General features: G+C 38.8%; 1 protein-coding gene across 28 annotated transcripts in view; it reads left to right on the forward strand.

Moving 5' to 3' along the window:
- ANK2 (ankyrin 2) overlaps positions 1–20,542 on the forward strand; it is a 367,179-nt gene that overhangs the window by 330,790 nt on the left and 15,847 nt on the right. For 19 of the 28 annotated variants that reach the window (XM_062620862.1, XM_062620861.1, XM_062620867.1 and 16 more), the window contains 5 exons: positions 3,622–3,850; positions 6,085–6,210; positions 7,685–7,807; positions 9,358–9,390; positions 11,716–11,737. In XM_062620862.1, the coding sequence (XP_062476846.1) occupies positions 3,622–3,850; positions 6,085–6,210; positions 7,685–7,807; positions 9,358–9,390; positions 11,716–11,737 (533 nt within the window). Of the gene's footprint in view, positions 1–3,621; positions 3,851–6,084; positions 6,211–7,684; positions 7,808–9,357; positions 9,391–11,715; positions 11,738–14,304; positions 20,017–20,542 lie in introns of all 28 variants that reach the window. The other 9 variants (XM_062620856.1, XM_062620858.1, XM_062620853.1 and 6 more) reach the window with 2 other exon arrangements.

A 20,542-nucleotide genomic window follows, 5' to 3' on the forward strand; every position in this document is an offset into this window, starting at 1 on the left:
CTTCTTTGCTGAAGGACAAGCTCACTTGAATTTCTTCACTTGTGCACTGGTCTGAAAGTGCATCTGCCCTTGTGTGCTGCTGCTGCTTCCTGACTGCTATTCACACTAACTTGTTTATGTGTAGTTATATCATTAATGATGAAGAACAATTTTCTCATTCGTAAGCCAAATGCAGTCCAAAATGAGCTTGGGAATGAGATACTTTTGTCTAAAATACTGCAGAATTTGAGGCATAGCTGTTTCCCATTTCCTGAGCTGCAGCTTTTCTAAAAAATTAGTATTTGGGCTTTTTAGCTCCTGGTGTATGACAGCAAATCATTTTGAGCATATGTTGATTTCTCAGATGATGTAGCCTTTCCAGTTTGAGTCCAGCATAGCATAATTCTCCCACACATGAAAAGGAAAGTATCATTCTGCAGGGCCTTGATGTACCAAACATGCTTTCTTTCTTTCAAATGTCACCAGCCTGTTTTTTAACCAGTGTGTTTGTTAAATGTTCTGAAGATAAGCACAGCATGAAATTCACTACTGTTCAACTGCAGATGAGTAAGACCAGATACCACACTTGAAAGGTATGCTTTGTGGGTTATAATACCATGTAATCTACAGTAAGTAATAAGCCCCCTGTTGGTTATATCAGCTTTTGAGGTGTCTTTGACCTCTTATGACTTCCATCTCCATCCTACAGGTGTCAAACTCCAGCATGCTTTCCACCCACACTGTGAATTTTATTTAAAAGAAATGACATCAGCTCCACAGAGAAACTAAATTAAATGATACCTGAGAAAGAAGGCAATACATGTTACTCCTTCTAAAATGCTTGGTGCATTTCCACTGTTAAATTTTGGGAAGAGAAGTAAAATTATTATACTGAAAAGTTGTTATCTTTGCAAAATAACAAGTCAGTTTTCTTGACAAAGGTATAGGGAAAATCTGTAAATGGATATTAGTGGGCAAGGTTGTCATGGCTTGAATGGCGTAAAGAAAAGCTAAAGAACCTGTACTTTTCAGTAAACAGGAAGGTAGTTTTGGTAGAAAAGGACCTGTTCTGGGAGCTGAAGTTCTAGCCTGCATTGCAACATCCATGGTATGTCTTAAGTAACTGTGTATGTTTGACAGTCCTGAGATGGCTTGTTCCAATTCACGTGCACTGGCAATACTTTGTAAGAGGCAGATGCTCATTTGTAAGAATTATATTAGTGAACTCAGACAATTTATGACCTTACCCTGTAATCTTAAAGTATTTCTCTGTCATGGTGGTACCCAAATGAAATAGCAGTAGCAGCTCCTGGCTTCACATGGTGCAGAGCAAGTAATTTATTCCAGGAATGTTTCCCCATTGCTTTGAACATGTTTGTTTGTCTTGTACATGTATCACAGACTGGGATCCACTGGTGTATGCATTAGAAAGATGCTGTTGGTAAAACGATATGTTAGAAACTACAATGAAAAGTGAGTCAGTGATGATCATAACTCACTGAGGCAAGGGTAGTAGGAATCAGATGTGGACACATCTGCTTTCAGGGTCTTCAAAATATAATAGGCTCAGATACAGAAATACATACATTTTCCTCCTGTACTGGGCACTGGCGAGGCTGCACCTTGAATCCTGCATTCAGTTCTGGGCCCCCCTCTACAATAAGAACATTAAGGTTCTGGAGTAGGTCCAGAGAAGGGCAGCGGCATTGGTGAAGGGTCTGGAGCACAAGTCTGATGAGGAACAGCTGAGGGACCTAGGGGGGGTTTAGTCTGGAGAAGAGAAGACTCAGGGGGGACCTTATCACTCTCCACAACTACCTGAAAGGAGGTTGTCGTGAGGTGGAGGTCGGTTTCTTTTCACAAGTAACAAGTGACAGAACAAGATCAAATGCCCTCAAGCTGCACCAGGGGAGTTCTAGATTGGATGTTAGGAACAATTTCTTCACTGAAAGGGTGATCAGGTGATCAGGCATTGGAACAGGCTGACCAGGGCAGTGGTGGAATCACTGTCCCTGGGTGTTCAGAAATCATGTAGATGAGGCCCTCAGTGACATGGTTTAGTGGTGGCCTTGGCAGTGCTGGGATAATGGTTGAACTTGATGATCTTAAAGGTCTTTTCCAACTCAGGTGATTCTATGATTCTATATAACACTGGTCTTCAATATGCATAACAAGAAAACTTACAAAATCAAAGTTAGAAGTCCCTGACTAAACTCACATAATTTCTGATTTTGCATGCAGTGTTGCAAAATCATTTACAATGACCTAAGACACTCAATTTTTTATATTGTGCATAAGAAATGTACTGTTAACCTTTAAGCTAGATGGCAGAAGACAAATAAGTGTTTGGGGCAAGGCAGCTTTATATTTCACCTGTTAGAGAGCTGAAGGGTAAGCAACACATACCTAAAGCTGTTTCAGTCTCCTGCTCCTTATCCATAAAATCCAGGAAACTTTCACCACATTCCTGCTACGTCAGAAGTTAGTGCAGAGTTCACTAACACCCATGTGTTGTATCCTGATATGTCCAGCACTGAATAAACAGGAAATTGTTCAATGCCTGGGAAGATTCCAGGGGGCTAAATAGAAAGGGATGCAATGCCCACTCTATAGTTTAAGTGTAGTCAGAGCCTTGAAGAGAAATGACACCCTCAGCATATGACTAGATACAAGCAATTATGGGGCATTACTCTCTTCATCATCAGATGTTTGTCAGCAAGCAGCTGTCAAAAGGAGCCTGTATTTCTCTAGGTAAAAGGCACGTATTGCAGAGTCACAGTTAGTGGGAAATCTGAACTGTACACTTCCACTACACCCTTCTCTACTTATATTCTGCATGAAAATTAAATAATGACGTTTGATAAAGAAGAACAAATTCAAAGACCTTTTAGGCAGCTCTAGAAGGATAGTGATAAGAGTAATCATCATTTCAAACATCATCAGAGACTGTCCAAAGAGATGGAAAGCAGAGACCGCTGGACTTATTCTAGAAGAGATTTAATTTTTTTTTGTAAAAGGCAGGAAACATTTGATCACATATTCTCACTATTAGGAATCAAATTCAGATTAAAACAAAGTGTATGCCATAGCCAACCTTTGAATAGAAAAAGAAAAACATTTTTTGAATATTGTGGTGATTTCTGGGATTTCTTGATTTTGGTAAACCATCAGTGACTATTTAAATATTATAAACATAAATGTAATATATTTTATAAACACAAAAATATGAGAAGGTTCATATATATAAATCTTCAGGTAAGGTTTATGAGACTGCCACAGGATAAGTGAACCCCTGAAATCCTTTAAAAGCCAGTCATGTCTCTGGAAGCAAAAAAGTTTCCAGCCAAGTGAGAACTTTCAGAAAGGCAAGCAGTGGCATGGAGTTTGTGCATCAGGAGACCCTATTGAAGGGTCTGCATCTGATATTTTTTCCCTGTTGATTTTGATTCATGCTCCTAAATACATAGGGGGTACCATGAGCCTTTTTAGGCTGTTCTTCCCAAATGGTAACGACTTGTTCTACTTTATTCTAACTTATATAAAATTGGTATCATTACCAGCTAAGGCTGCCAAGATGTGAAAACATAATCTTGCTTAAATCTTTGTGTGCTGATAAACACAACTCTTTATTTTCTTTTACAGATTTTGGTTAATAGACTGTCGACAGACCCAAGAATCTGTTACTTTTGCTTCACAAGTATACAGAGAGATTATTTGTGTCCCCTACATGGCAAAATTTGTGGTGTTTGCCAAATCACATGATCCTATTGAAGCACGGTTAAGATGTTTTTGCATGACAGATGACAAGGTGGATAAAACTCTAGAACAACAAGAAAATTTTGCTGAAGTTGCCAGGAGCAGGGATGTGGAGGTACTGTATAAGGATCTTAAACAGTTTTCTCCATTTTCTAATGTGTTTTCTTCTGCCACCTTATCTGCCACAAGTCCTGAAAAATAATAGTGCCAACAAATACCATCGTGATGCAGTAACGTGTCATGGTAAGATGGAAACTCTGACTTTTGTTAGATGTAAGGGAAAAGTAGCTGCTAGATACAAGTTATGAAATTCCATTCCCAATGGGCACTTGCTGATCTCTTAGTCCACAGGGATAGTGGGAAGGTTAGCTATGTTCAGCTGACTGCAACCTAAATCTGGGTTCAAGGAGATAGACAGTAAATATGGAATTGGTCGAGTCTGAGCTCTCTGTTCCGGGACTAAAGCTTAGAAAAGCTATAGGACAAAATAGAAACAATTTGTTTTTCCAAGATGCTTTTTTATGGTGGACCTCTTAAATTGCATATTGAGAAACCAGACTGACTTTATGCTAGGAAATCAGGTAATAAAATGAAGTTGGGAGTCACCACTTAGTCCAGCAGTTTCAGGCTTTTTGTCTTCCTTTTATCTGATGTCAGGGTCATCATTTCTTTAATTAAGATTCTGAACTAAGACAGCTACTGCCACCTAAGTATTATGAAATCTGTTTAAGATGGCTGGTTATTCAAGTAGGAAGCATTACCCATGGTTCTTATTAAACAAAATGCAATAGTCTGTAAGAATTTTGTTAGCTTCACTGGGGTTTTCAGGTGTACTAAAAGACTAAAGACTGAAGTCACTCAACAGGGAGCTGACAGGTAGTGAATAGGGGTTGTAAACACACTTTTCCCTCAGTTACCCTAAAACTAAGTTCTATTGATGCAGGCTAGCTCTAGTTCAATCCAAATAGCTCATAGTTATTTTTGTGGTGGTCCACAGTGATTACTTAGTTTTAATTAGCTCTATATGAAACTACCAGGAGACACCTTGAATTTTTCAGTTACTTCCTCTTAGAGGAATGTCTGAGTAAAGATGAGTTTTGAGGGTGTTGTTCTTTGCTGAACTGTTACATTCTTGACCCTGACACTAAGTGGCTGTTGTGAAAAAAGAGAAGATAGTCAAAGCCAAAACAGGCAGGTAAATCTCAACTTACAGTAACTCCATAAGTGGGTATCACTAACCAAAAAGGCAGTCAACAGTAGTCACATTTTATCAGCATCTTTGCTTGCCAAGAAGTTTAACTAGCAGGTTTGATTAATATTCTGCTTTACTTTGATGGACAGGCAAAAGCTTTTCTTTGTGGAAACCAGCAACATGCCTGCTAAATGCCAATTTTCTTGATCCATCATCTTTCTCAGAAGGGATAACAAATTGAAAGTGCTTTAACTACATGCATAGCATATTCTTCTGCTTAGTGATTGAGAATCCCACCTTTAAAAAAATTTGTCCTTGCTGTTCCTGAAGCCCTGATGGGCATTTCTTGTGCAGACCAGATAGATAAAGTGCGGGCTTATAAAACTGAATGACAAGCTGAATTTTTGGGAAGTAAGGATGTGATGTTAATGTATTGGCAGTTTGAAGGAAGTATCTCCAAATGTGGTAAGCTGAGATTTAAATGTGTGGAGGGACCATATCAACAGCAATCCAAAGAGGTAGGCAGTATCATTATATAGGCATTTCAGAGAGGCATGTACCTGAGGCTTGACTTTCAAAAGCTTTAAGCCTTTACAAATCCAGCTGAAATAAATAGAATCTGCTCATATATACTGTTTTTCCTTGCTATTTCCCTGCTATTTCAAGTAGATTAAGCACATAGGTAATGTAATTTAGAAAGCTTTTGCACTGGTAAAAAGGTCCTCTGCAACTTCATGATAATTCCTGGCTGGCTTATTATCCTGCCAGGCAAAGCAAGGACTTTTGATTTGTTTGCTGAAGAAAATATTTATTTGACTGCTATGATAACACCACATGAGCAAAGTATACTAAAATGATAGCCAGTAAAAAAATCCATATTGAAATATAGATTGAGAATTTGGCTAGATTCATGACACTGAACACTCATTTATAGTGTCACACTGTTATTAAATTTACAGTGTATTCCATTTAGAATTTAATAATCTGAAATGTTTTCACAGATTTTAGGTAACTGTACATAACAAACCTCGTAAGTGATGACAAGTGCTAGCAATTTAAGAAATTGGTTGAAACTACTGTAGAATTATGCTTAAGAAGAAATCCTAACCACCCCACTGCAATTAATTGCTGTTTTGCTTCTTTTTTGCATTCAATAGGTATTAGAAGGAAAACCCATCTATGTTGACTGCTTTGGCAATTTGGTGCCACTAACGAAAAGTGGGCAACATCATATATTCAGTTTTTTTGCTTTCAAGGAAAATAGACTTCCTCTGTTTGTTAAGGTAATGTTACAGTATCGGCTGTGGATTGTATTTTTATTTTCTGAGTTCAGAATAAATTTAGCAGACTGAAGAACAGTCCCAAAGTACTTTACAATAATGGATTAAATGTTGACTTGGTTAGTCAAACCCACCAGAAGTGGCTATATAAAATGTAGTAATTTTTTTTCTCTAAATATAATGATCTGTGCCTGTGTTCTGCTATATCTAAAGGAGTCCACAGTATTCTTTCAGGCACCAAAATGGTACGTCTAGGAATCCTGTTCTTTACCTAATAATCTAAAGAGCCATTGACCGTAATCTTGTTTGGTTTTCTGTATCAAAGTTCAATATATTGCAGGAAAACACATCAAATGCAAAAAAGTGTCAGAAAACATTGTAGAAATGGCAGAAATCTATCGAAATGGGATTTTTGTACCCTTCGCTTATAAATATGCATATGGCTGTAAATACAGGTATAACTGGTCTTCAACCAGTTATCCTCCCTTCAGCAGCAAGGCAGACATCTTTGGGGCTGCAGTAAGAAAAGCATGGCTCCTTTTCGGAGATTTCAGGTTATGGTTTTACCATATTTTTGAGAACAAAGGAAAAAGAAAGTAATTAATTTTGCTGAATTCCCTACTATAACCTCATTTTATCCCTTTAGGGTATATTACTGAACTATTTTAGAAACTTTCTGTGAGTAGGGAATTTTTTTTAAACAAAAGCCAAGCCAAAAACCCCCCATTCATCGAAAGTGAATTAGTGCTATAGAGCCCGTGACACAAACATCACAGTGCACGGGGCTCATCTGCATTTTTCGGGAGATCTGCAGGAGCTGTAAGTCACGGAAAAAAGTGCTCTTGCTGTGGTCTGTGCTACCAGCAGAGAGTGCTGCTGCCACCCAGCCACCTTTGCCTTTGCATATTTTTCTCTCTGATGGCTTTTTCCAAAAGAGGTTTGAAACCATGTGTGTCTTTGCGTCTAGTATTTTTAGTCTGATAAAGTTAATGCGCATGTATCTAACTGTATAATTTTATTAGCTCAGAAAATGAAGACTGGGGTAATGCTTTCTGTCATATTGCTCCCATGATATCACATGTAATCCTCCTGACATTATGTACAAAAGCTAAAAGTACATCCCCAGTACCCTAAGTCTCAAGTGCTTACACTTGTTTCTACTAACAACTATGAAAAAGATTTTAAAGTATGCCATGATGTGGTATCTTTTGTGGATAATCATCATCACATCTATAAATATATTCCAGCAAATTTCTTCATTCTAAGAATAGGATTTATCAATATATTGGAGAAAAATTTTTGCAACAAAAGAAATTTTAAGGGGGGGATGAGGAGTGTCAGAGAAAACACATTATTTTTCCCTACATGGACTTTTTCTCCCACACCTAGCCTCTTTCTGCTAAATAATTTCTAGTGGCAGAAGCGAATCCTATCGCAAAATAGCAAAATGACAGATGAAATGTCTATGGTCTACCAGGTGCGGGACACCACACAAGAACCCTGTGGACGATTATCATTCATGAAGGAGCCAAAATCAACAAGAGGCCTCGTTCATCAAGCCATATGCAATTTAAACATCACTTTACCCATTTACACAAAGGTACTGTGAAATTATACTGCTCTGTAGTCATCAGCATTATAATATAAACAAGAAATGAGTAGGAGGGCAAAATATTATTAAGGCTTCGTAATCAGGGATTTTAAAGAAGCATCAATACCACCCAAGGCCTTTCAGTTTTTTGGGTTTGGTACTCTTAGCCAGTGTTCAAAGATGTTATTGAATGTTTTCTGATGACTCAGAAGCGAATGACCAAAGGGAGCCAAATTCCAATTTGCAGTGCGTATCTCCCATTGCTGTTAGCACTAGATCTGTACTAATCTTATTTCATCTGAAAATTTTACCCAGATTCTGTTCAGGGTAAAATTCTGTTTAGTCCCAGATGGACCTGGGACTCAGCAAGTACCTCTAGGTTCATGTTTTATTTTACCAGAGACTTCCCACACTGTCTAACCATGTCTTGTGACACCTCTCAGGAGATGAAACTACTTTCATACTTACAAAGTTTAAGGGTAATGTCTGTAGGTCACACGATGTTCTTCAGGTATGAAGTACAGAATGACTGAAATTATTCGTCATTTTTTTCATTTGCCAGTTAGAAATAATTGGCCTTTGCCATAGTGTTTTTAGCTAACTGTCTTGTATATCTGCGGTGATAGAAATAAAATGTAGCAGACTTGAACTCTAGAATTTGGAAAGTTTATAGGACTGTCAAAAGTATTTTCTTAGAATAGATTTTAATATTACATTGACTTTTGACACTGACTTTTCTTCCTACCTGTGATCAAATCTTTCAAGAATCTATGAGCATGTCATGTGGTGTAAATGGTCTTTCTTCAGAATATTGTTGTAACAGTTATTAGTGTGCTTGGGGAAGAAAATGGTCCAAGGTCAAGGGAAGAAAATGGAGAGGAATAATCTAGTGTGAGTTCGTATTTATAAATAAAAAGACGGAGAGCAGCTGAATTTTCCTAAATCATGGGAGGGTGCTTGATTGCTATTTAAGCTAGATCAGACATTAAGAAGTGCTTGTTTTCTTAGAAAAAGTCAGTTTATTGCTATTCTGTGCTAACTCAGATTTTTTTTTTGCTGTCCTTTTCAGATTAGCTGCATGCCTTTTAGGAATGTATTAGACTGTTTGCCCAAAATCTTGCCTGTTGCTATTCATTTTTTCTTCACATTTTTAGCATATAATACGATCTTTATTATAGTATTTTTATATAATTTTAAAATAACATATTTGAACTTTAAATGACTAATATTCTGAACTATTAAAAGTATTTATTTGTGCTAATTTATGGATGCAGAAGCATGTATATATATATTAAGTTGTGATATGAAGGATCACTAGAAGTCTAACACCCAGAAACAACCTTTCTGTTGTAAGTTGCTCAATTCTGTAGCCTTTGTGTTTTAAACTGTTTAGGTTTGCTGCTTTTTGATGTAAGAAATCAACTGCAGAAACATACTGCATTTCCTTCTTTTCTCTTAAATGTTGTCAGAAGTTATATTCCTACTCTCTTCTAGAACTTTTTCATTTTGTCTGCTCTGTTTTCCCCTTCTCTTTTTGCATGGCATTTTGGAACTGAAAGGAATCAGAATCAGACCAAGAAGAAGAAGAAGAGGTAATGTTGCTATAATAATATGTCATTACTTACACATACTACTAAAATACAACTAACACGTAAAGCCTGGAAGATAAAATCCCTAGTGAAATGAGCATATCAATTGTCAGCTCGGTGCTACAAAAACTGAGGAGGAGTACATTCAAAAGTGCAAAATTTGGAATTTACAGGGTTTAACTTTCCCTGCATTAAAATTAAAGTTTTACTGCATCACATGCACTGATTTTGGAGGTCTATAATAGTTCATTTGGCTTTCAAAACAGTTCTGTAATAATTTTATAATTATTCTGTAATATATATATAATTACAGAATAATTACAGAATATAATTACAGAATAATTCTGTATATTCTATATATTCTGTAATATAATTACAGAAATAATTTTGATCAAGAATAAGCCATACAGTATATCTCTTTAAGCTTTATTCTCTGCAGCACAGAAAAGGGGAAATGGGATTGTTTCTTCAGATTCCAAGACCCATTCCACAACTTAAAAATAGTGCAGGGTTGCTACTAGGCTTGTCTAAAGTATTCAGAACCAGTAGATTGTTGGCATAGTATAAGTTTTGTTAATACCTTTCAGCACAGTCTTAATATGCTTCCTCTAGTTAGCGGTGGGTAAGAAGAACAGCACTGGAGGAACAGACCTACATATAACAAGTATCTCCACTGACGTCTTCCCTATTGCTATTGGGAGTCTGGGACCAGATTGTGATCGAATACACTACCTGCATACCTGAAAGGGCAGCAATTCCCGAGTCTTGTCCATTTATAACATCCAATGGACTGTGTCTTACAGATTTTTGAGTCTAGTACAGAAAGAGTTACAAGTTTACTCCAACTAAAAGGTGGAGAGTTTCCATAAACTCTGCACCTTTAGCATAAACTGAATTGCGTCTTGGGACACATGGCCAACTCCCCTCTCCATTCCTAGCCCTGTCCTGGCAGTTACAGATGTTTCTTGGGGTCTGACCCCTGTGTAAATGAGTAACATTAGAAAAGCATCCCCACATTTTGAAGATGTTATGCTGCTGGAAATTATGAGAGTGCCAGCCCTGTGGGAATAGCCTGCTCCCCAGAGTTGACACACATTTTTTTCTATGAATGGCAAAACAGCTCAGAAATTTTGTGGCATGGATTGGCGTTTTAAACTAATTCCCACTGTATTCATTCAGAAGGTAGCATTCCTTACCAGGTTATCATTTGATTTCATACCAAAAGCACAAAACTAACTCTTTAATACTCTATAATGCTGTTTCTGCATCCCCAGGGAAGTCTCCAAAATTTGTTAACAAATCAGTGCTCCTTAAAGCAGCATAAAGGATACTGGAAAATTATTTTTCCAGACATCGATGACTTCTTATATTTTAATCTGAGAAACTAAAGCACAAACCCACAAGACTATTGATGGCTAAAACCATCTTCCATTTGAATTTTTTTATTTACTTTATTCATTTTTATGTTAATAATATTAATTAGTATGCTGACATAATTCCAGATTGATTTGGAGAAACTTAAAGTAAAGGGAATTAAAGTGTCCTAAGGATCCTAGGTTACCATCTAGGGTGTTCTGTACTTTAGAGGAATTACAAGGTAACTTAAAGATTTGCTTCTTGAATTTTTGGTCTGACACTGTTTTTTGGTTTGGGTTTTTTGTTTTTTTTTTTTTTTTTGGCAAGTGCTGTGTTTTCTTTTGAGTAACAGTAAAATTGTGTGGCTTTTTCAGTCTATACCTATACAGGTATCATTAGCTGTTAGTGGCACTGAGTCTTAGTTCTTGCTGTAGACAGTAGTAAGGCTGCAGTCATTTCTACACCTGCTTTTTTTTTTTCATTATCACGAAGTACAGAGGTGAAAATGCAAATCATGATCTCAGAATGAACATGTACAGTGAAACTATGCATAAAGCATACTAGGTGCCTTCCAGATGGGACGTCTGCCTTCACATGACCATATTTGACACTTCTGGTTTAGACAGGAAGAGATAAGTTAATGCAAAGCAACAACATACCCAGTAATTCAAAGGTCTGCATCCTTTCAACTGCTTTTTGCATTTAAAGAGAATATATTGCAGAATTCTGCATCTGCTATTGACTGTAACTATAGCAAAGTAACCACTTTTCTGTTAATAGAAATACTAAATAAATTAAGCCATGCTTTTACCATTATTTTTAATCCGATTGTGGTTCCATTTAAGTAAGTGAATGAATCTGTGGTCCTCCGTACATCTAGTGGATTTGACTCAAGCTCTACTACTTCACTAGCGACTTCATATGTATCACTTATATTTGAACTTTTAAATTTCTCCCTTTATGCTCTTCCAGGTTGATATGACTTCAGAAAAAAGTAAGATTTTATCTTTTAAAAAAAATGTTATAATGCAGTTTGTATGAAAGATGGTTAAGGATAAAGCATGAAAGAGAGCTAAGCATTAACTGCTGTTGCTAATAACACCAATACTTTTAAAATGTAATAGAGAACAATTTAATACCAAAGCATCTATGCAATTAAATACATTTTAATGTATAAATTAACAAGTAATACAGTTTAAAACAGTTCATCTAAGCATTTACTTTCCTTTGACATCCCTAGTGATCCTGCTATTGCTGTTTTGCTTGTATGAATGCTCGTTCCCTCCATTTTTTTGTTTTGCCCATTTATTGACACACATTCTTGCCTCACATTTGAGATAAATGACAGTATCATTTTTAAATGTAATTAATATTCTGATAAATTTCATAAACTCATGAAATACAACCATGCAAAAAAATGATACTGTCCAAAGTAATCCGTCTGTTTAACCCTTCCCCCACCCTTTACTGTGGTGAAATATGACTGGAAATGTTGACTGTTAGGTTTGGTACAGCATATATGCCTTTCGTAAATACAGAATCAGGCCATAATTATTACTGAAAACTGAGGGCGAGTGGTACACGAGGCCAGAGATCTCCATTAATGAAGATACACATCAATATAAATTTGGTCTGAAGAGCGTCTCTACAAAGAACCATTTTCAAAAGCAGTGATTTCTTAAATCGGGTTAGGAAATGACTGATTCCTACTTGTTATTATTTTAAAATGCAATGTCTTGCCTGTTTTTCTACTTTATCTTCTGAGGGTTATTTATTCGCAGTGTACTGATGTTTAAACTGGAAAGACCATAGTGCTGTGATCCTGAAGATCAAATGGACGATCATTCCCTTTTGTTATAATTAACGAACACTTTTTACATTGAGAGACAGTTGTGCTGCACTCACCTTCCATGGCAGAATGAACATCTTTGTTATACAAGCTAGAATATTTCACAGTATATTTCAGTGCAGATGTGAGGGAGGCCAACCACATTATACCAAGTGAGCATTCTTGCTGCCAGCCACATATCGTTCAGATAGTACTTGCCTTTTATTTCCATCTGAAGCTTCTTGGCTTGACTCTGTGGCCAGTGCGATTGTCATCCATGTGACATCTATGAAAATATGTATTACTAAAGTTGCAAAGCCCCACGATCCAGCTGTAATTAATAGACGTCATAAATATTTAACAAAAGAGTGTAGCAAAATGGATATTATTTACAAAGAAATCCAGATAATTACATATTGCTTAGGTTCTTCATATTTGCATTACTACTTTTGAGATTTAGAGTAGGGTGCAGAAATGCCTCAAGTTTTATGTGATGTACTAGAAGTAAAAAAAAAAAATACAGTTTCTCAGCATTACATTCTGTTCATGACTCGCCTCAGTCCTCCAGCATTTCATTCTGTTCAATAAATATTTTCTAGCAGACCTTCCTGAGATTAAATATTCTCATGAGGCAGCTGGGGCATAATGGGAGTTACCTACGTCCAGCTGACTGTATATTGATAGCACAGACAAATATTTCACCACAGTATATTTTACAATATTTTCTTTAATTTATGTGATTAATTTTAGAAAGATTGTTTTTTAACTGAAGCTACATACCCAGCAGCATTTGCAACACCTTTGTTTTGCATGGAAATAACTTGCCTTACATGAGTTGTATGTATGTGTCTGGTGTGACTGTCTCTGATTTTTGGTTGCCATACATGACATTTTTGAAAACTCTGAAATCACTTTTAAGTTGATTCACAGTTTTTTCTTACGATCTCTCCTTTTCTCCTCTGTCTTCTCTTTCCTCAGTCTATTCTTTAGTTGTCAATGAGGATGTTCCAAGGAAAGGACCATGCCTCTTAAAACAAAAGACCGTTTCATTGTTTAGGTGTGAAATCCCCTTAGATGAAATGCCGGTTTGCAGCTGATTCAGATCTCTACGTATTTGATAATAATTTAGATTACTGCAGAGTTATTTTTAACTTTTTGTCATTAAGAAAAAAAATATGTTAAGCCAATGTTATTCTGACAGTTTGCTAACACTGGCTTTCTCTTAGAGGAAATTGACTTTCAATCAGTTCTAATGCTTTCTCCCTATTTTCTTGCCTTTTTTTTTTTGTTTGAACATTGATCTGTAACATCTGAACAATCTTGAGATGCCTATCTTTGTGTAACTTCACTGTGTTTCTTCTGTTTTTAATTTTAAATTTTGCTGTTGTTTTGTTTTTTTTAGTGGTGTCCTGATTTTTGTTACAGCTTTGGTAATGTATGTGTGGTTGTGCTATATTGATAAAGTTAAGCAAGTTATTTCCTGCCATTTTGCTTTTCAGTTTTGTTTTGTTTTGTTTTGTTTTTTTTTCTTTGGGTCCTCCCCTCCCCCCCCCCATTAGCTTTGCTTTGCTCTTGTACCCTCAGATCTTGTGGATCCACCATTCCTGGCCCATTTTGTTGACCTTCCTACCACTGCAACCAAAGACTCTCATTTTCAGTCAGTTCTGATTACATTTTCCAATCTCTATTTTTGATTTCCATTTTACTTTCAATGTTTTTCATTTGCATCAAAGATGACGAGACAGAATCTACAGAAACATCTATCCTGAAAAGCCATCTGGTTAATGAAGTCCCTGTACTAGCCAGTCCAGACTTACTGTCTGAAGTTTCTGAGATGAAACAAGATTTGATCAAAATGACTGCCATCTTGACAAGTGACCCTTCTGATAAATTGGGCTCCATTAAAGTGAAAGATCTTGGAAAAGCCAGTGAGGAGGAGCCAGGAGAGCCTTTTGAAATAGTTGAAAGAGTGAAAGAAGACTTAGAAAAAGTAAACAAAATTCTGAGAGGTGGATCCTATACCAGAGAAGAACATGTTTTGCAGAAGTCCCTTTCCAAACAAGAACTTTCAGAAGAAGAATGGGTCATTGTCAGTGATGAAGAAATTGAGGAGGCCAGAAGAAATGCTCCTTCAGAAGTCACCGAACCTACATGTGTAGAAGTCAGGCTAGATGAAGGGACAACAAAAATGGAGAAGGCAGACGTGGCAGGGATGGTAGATTACCTTACAGAGGACTTAAAAGCATACGTTTCTCTTCATAAGGTACAGCCACCAGCCTTACAAGAAGACTTGGTAGAGAAGAGATTTGAAGCTGTAGTAATAAGCAGGGATTCTGAAAAAGAAGGACAAGAATCCCCAACAGCCGGACCACAAAGTCTGCAGGAGCAATACAAGCTGGCCTTAGAAATTAAAAAGCCCCTTAGGACAAAATTAAGAGACAAGCCAAAGCAAAAGGAAGGTAAGATGCGCAGCAGCGAAGAACAGCCAGGATTAATGAAGCTCACTTCGGAGGTGTCACAAGGCTGTGAGGAACCTGGCCTAATGCCAACAGCTGCTCTGGAGGCTAAAGCTGTATCCCCTGTTATAGAGGAAACTCCTATTGGCTCAATCAAAGATAAAGTTAAAGCTCTTCAGAAACGAGTGGAAGATGAGCAAAAAGTGCGGTCAAAACTGCCTGTCAGAATTCAAACCAAAGAAGGCACTGCTGAGAAGGCTTCCAAAAGACCAATACAAGTCAAAAAGCCAGCAGTGCATAAAGCACAGCCAACTGTTTCCCCTTCTTCTAAGACAGAAAGACTTGAAGAGACCATGTCGGTTCGTGAACTGATGAAAGCCTTTCAGTCAGGTCAAGACCCATCCAAGAATATATCTGGACTGTTTGAACACAAATCTGTCAAACAGAAGCAACAGCTCCCTGAGAAGGAAACAACCCGGAGAAAAACAACAGTTTCACAAACCGAAATGAGGCGAGTAATGAGCCACAAGACAGACAAACAGAAGGACAAACAAAGTGCAGCATTAAAAACAGAGAAAGAGCTGCAATCCAGAAAAGGAAGAATGCAACTATCTACTGTTGAAACTACAAAGAAAACTGTTGGTAAAGACCAGGTAAAAGAGCAGGGCAGCAAAAAACCAAGTGAACCTCTCCCTCCAGTGTTTGATGATGAAAGTGCCAAGGATACAGTGGTTGGAAAGGGCAGGCCTTCTGATGACCAGGGAGATGCCGACTTCCAGATCAGCCCTGACAGAAAAACCTCAACAGACTTTTCTGATGTCATTAAAGAAGAACTGGAGGACAATGACAAATATCAACAGTTCCGGCACCTTTCGGTCACGGAGGAGGGGGAACTTAACTTGGAGCAAGTACTGACCAGCCCCTTCAGTGCTGCTTTTCCCACAGAGTATGGGAAAGATGGGTTCCTGCCTGCTCTTTCTCTGCAAAGCTCTGCTTTTGATGGGAGCTCTGAAAGCCTGAAACATGAAGGTGTGGCCGATTCTCCAGGTAGCCTGCTGGATGGAACTCCTCAGATCAGCTCTGAGGAAAGTTATAAGCATGAGGGTTTGGCAGAAACTCCAGAAACAAGCCCTGAAAGCCTTTCGTTCTCACCAAAGAAAACATATGGGCCAACTGAAGAAGCTAATGGAGCAGCTAGAGCCCCCACAACAGCAGAAACATGTTCTCGGAAGGAACTCTCTCCAAAGGAAGATGAAAAAGGTATTACTGAAGGGCAGCTAGATGCTGTTACTGAGTCTCATTCTGACTGTGTATCGGAAGAGCTTGTACCTACAGCCTCTGAAGAAGAGGCTGATAAGCTTGCAGAAAGTAGCTCAGCTTCCATTATGAAAGATATTAGCAGGGATACAGAATCTGCAACCACTGCACATTTAACTAAGTCTTCTGAAACACATGGCACTGCTTTAGCAAAAGACAAAGATATAACTTGTGAACACTGTGTCGTGGTTAGAAGTCCCCAGAAATTGGAACTTTCACTTGGTAGCCATGATAATGAAAACTTTAGCCCAGTTGCAGATGACTCTTTGGCTATAAGTCATAAAGACTCCCTGGAGGCAAGCCCAGTGCTAGAAGATAACTCATCACACAAAACACCTGATTCTTTGGAGCCCAGTCCTATGAAAGAGTCTCCCTGCCACGATTCTCTTGAAAGTAGCCCTGTAGAACAAACAGTGAAGGCTGGCATTCTGGGGCAGGGTCCTCTGCCGTCCCTTCTTAGCAAAGGAGAAGCCTGCCCAGAGTTGGCATTGGTGCGTTCCAGGATTCTCCGCGACCCTGAGGGAAGTGCTGATGATGACAGTCTAGAGCAAACGTCCCTCATGGAGAGCTCAGGGAAAAGTCCGCTTTCACCTGAGACTCCTAGTTCTGAAGAAATTAGCTATGAAATCACACCTAAAACAGCAGACTCACAGGCACTGTCCAGCGTACGAAAGTCAGCCATGATCCCTGAAGTCAGTGAAGAGCCAGAGCACGATTTGGAAAGCGAGCCAAAGAAGCGATTCACCCCTGAAGAGGAGATGTTTAAAATGGTGACCAAAATCAGAATGTTTGATGAGTTGGAACAAGAAGCAAAACAGAAGAGAGATTGCAAAAAGGATTGTAAGCAAGATGAATCTGCTGCCATTGCCAATTCAGAAGTTGCATGTAGAGCTGAAGAACCACACTCGATGGCTGTGGAAGACAGAGATATACCTACGGTGGTGATGCTGACAGCTGAATCTAGAAAAGGCTCTTCCTCTTCAGAAAGTGAGCCAGAATTGACTCAGCTGAAAAGAGAGGCCGACTCGGGCCTTTTAATGGAACCTGTGATCCGAGTGCAGCCACCTTCACCATTACCATCCAGTATCGACTCCTACTCTAGCCCTGATGAAGCAGGTTTTCAACCTATTGATTCAGAAAGGTGCTCTGTCAGCATAGGTGTGGTTAAAGTGGAAGGGGATAAGCTGATAGAAGATGACAAAGAAGAACCACTTATCCCCAGGGTCAGCTGTACGACTTCTGCTTGTCATTCTGACGGTTGTGCAGAACCTGACAAATCAAAATGTGGCTGTACAAATAACAGGGAGATCGTTAGTCCTAATGCCCCAGTCATACAATCTGGGGGTACTCTGTGTCATTCCATTGATGCGAGTTCTCAAAAAGAAGTTCACGTTGAGTCGTTGCTAACACTCAAGCGATGTGATACTACCAAAAAAGATGTTGATGCCACCTCATCATTAACATGCACAGATCTCATTTCAATGGGAGCTGTGCTGGAGAATGTAGATAGTAGTTCTTGTGGACACAGTACCACCGAGTACTCTGTACCACAATGTGCCAAACAGGCTGAAAGTGATACTGCTGACCGCTTCACTTCGGGAAGTGGTTTGGGAAAAGCAGATACAGATTTTGAAACATGTCCAGGGGAGATTCATGCTGAGGACCCCCTACCAGAGTATTCATCCCTCACTGCTGAAACAGTGGAACTGGAAAGCTGTGTAGCAGATGCTGCTGAAAGTAGTATAGTAAGCCCTTATGAGAACATGTCTTCCAAACATTTCTTTACTGACCCTGAAAATAAGGTAGGATCTGGTAGAAATCTGCTGCCTAGGGAAAGCTGTTCTACCGAGGAAGGGAAAAATCAGACTGGTGAAGCTTTACTTAGCAGAGACACAGGTAGCAAGTATTGCTTTTCAGAGAAAGTATATATGGAAATAGAGCCCAAAAAAGAGGATGCGTTTCAGAAAACGTCACAGGGGTCTTCACCATTGGATTCCACAAAATTAGCAGAATCTGCCTTTACGGATATCAGAGATGAAACAGAGAAATCAGTTGGTCGAGTTGTCATCACTAAAACTGATGTGGATTCTGACATGTGGAGTGAAATACGTGAAGATGATGAAGCCTTTGAAGCTCGGGTGAAAGAAGAGGAACAGAAAATATTTGGGTTGATGGTAGACAGGCGATCACAAGGCACAACACCTGACACCACGCCTGCCAGAACGCCCACCGAAGAAGGGACACCACTTAGTGAACAGAATCCATTTCTTTTTCAGGAAGGAAAGTTGTTTGAAATGACCAGAAGTGGGGCCATTGACATGACCAAAAGGAACTATCCAGATGAAAGCTTTCACTTCTTCCAAATGGGGCAGCAGCCTGAGGAAGAAGTTCCTTTATCTGAAGAAGTGAAAGAAGCAGCAGAAATAGAATCTTGTAAGATGAAGAGCTCACCAGATCCTTTTTCACCTTTAGAATTGGAGGGCTTGGATGTACAAGAAAAGGATACCTTGAAATATTCACCCCCAGCATCTGAGTGTAGCGATAGATCGGAAGAAATGATGGATGAAGGTGTCTGCACAGGCACCACAAAAGCAGATCTGAAATCCCGAATTCCAATTAAAATGGGTATTTCGGCTTCTTCAAAATCACCAAAGAAAGAAACCACTGCCTCTGAAGCTGAGCCTTTCTCCAGAACAGAGACCAACGTGGTTGAGAGCAGTCAGGTGCCTTCCCCTACCTCTCCCAAGCAGTCCATAGTAGAAAATGAATCAGATTTTTCCAAAGTCACTAGAATAGTTAGTTCTGTACAGGGTGATGAGTCCCCAGGCTCTTCACCAGAGGAACAGAGATCTGTGATTGAAATCCCTACTGCTGTAATGGAGAGAGTGCCTTCTTCTGAAAGCAAATCCAAAATTCCTGTAAGAACAGCTGCTGCTGCATTGCAACAGTTGGAAAATGAGAGCCTTCCCACAGATGACTTCCTAGATGGTTTGCAGTGCAAAGAAAAAGATGACCCAGCGAAACCAAAGTCTCAGATCCCGGTCAAAGCAGCTTTCCAAAAAACTGAACAGCAGCATATGTACACAGATGCATCTGTCCACAAGCTGGAGTCAGCCAAAGCTCTGGATGTGACTGGCAAACCACCCATAAGACAAGATAACCGCAGTAAATCTGAATCCGATGCAAGTATTCACATGGGCCCAAAGACTAAGCGTTCAATAAAAGCTAGGAGTTATGCTGAGGCAGAAGCAGAGACGAGAGAGAGGGAGAAAGAGAGCAACCTTGAGCTAGACTCAGATGAGGCAACAACACCAAGACCCAAAGTATTTTTGTCATGGTTGCCAGTTAAAAGCAGAAGCACTACAGCCACAGAAGAAAGTAAGGAACATTTTTTTGACCTTTACAAAAATTCCATAGAATTCTTTGAAGAAATTAGCGATGAAGCGTCCAAGTTAGTGGAAAGACTCACACAGTCAGAGAGAGAACAAGAATTAGTTTCAGATGATGAAAGCAGTAGTGCCCTAGAAGTTTCAGTTATTGAAAATGTGCCATCCGGTGAGACCCAGCAGTCAGTTCCAGAAGACATCTTTGACACCAGACCCATTTGGGATGAGTCCATAGAGACTCAGATTGAACGTATCCCTGATGAAAATGTCCATGACCATGCTGAAGGTATTTGCCGACGACTGGGATTCCCTGTGCGACGCATGTCATGAATTAAACTTCTTGTATTTTGTTTTCTTTGGTGTGTGTGGGGGTGTGCGTCCGTACGTGTGTATACACGCCTGATGTGTGTAGCATTTCTTTTAAGCTTTCGGTGGTTGGTTGTGTTGTTCATTTTATTTTCTCAGTGAGCCGCTTTTGTTTTTTTTGTGTTGTATCTGTATTTTTCTTGTCTGTGAAACAAATCTCAAGATTGCAAACCATGAACGCTTGTGGGAAGTGTTACTGTAATAATCAAAGCACTTCTCAATATATGTCTTGCTTTACCATCCAACCGATGGCTCAGGTTGTGCACATTTTGGCTTTTGACTTTCCCTGGCCCTATTCTTAACCGTTAATTTTTACTAATAGTGAAATAACTGGGCATGAACTGAAACAAAGACAGGAAAATTTATTTTCTTTTGAGTTCTTACGCAAAGAAAGGTATAGAAAGTTACACAATTAACTTTTTCATGGTCACTTTTTTGATAATCCG

Source organism: Pezoporus occidentalis, unplaced genomic scaffold (assembly GCF_034315485.1).
Source record: "Pezoporus occidentalis ecotype Australia unplaced genomic scaffold, CSIRO_AGI_Poc_V1 ctg224, whole genome shotgun sequence".
NCBI classification, from domain to species: Eukaryota; Metazoa; Chordata; class Aves; order Psittaciformes; family Psittacidae; genus Pezoporus; species Pezoporus occidentalis.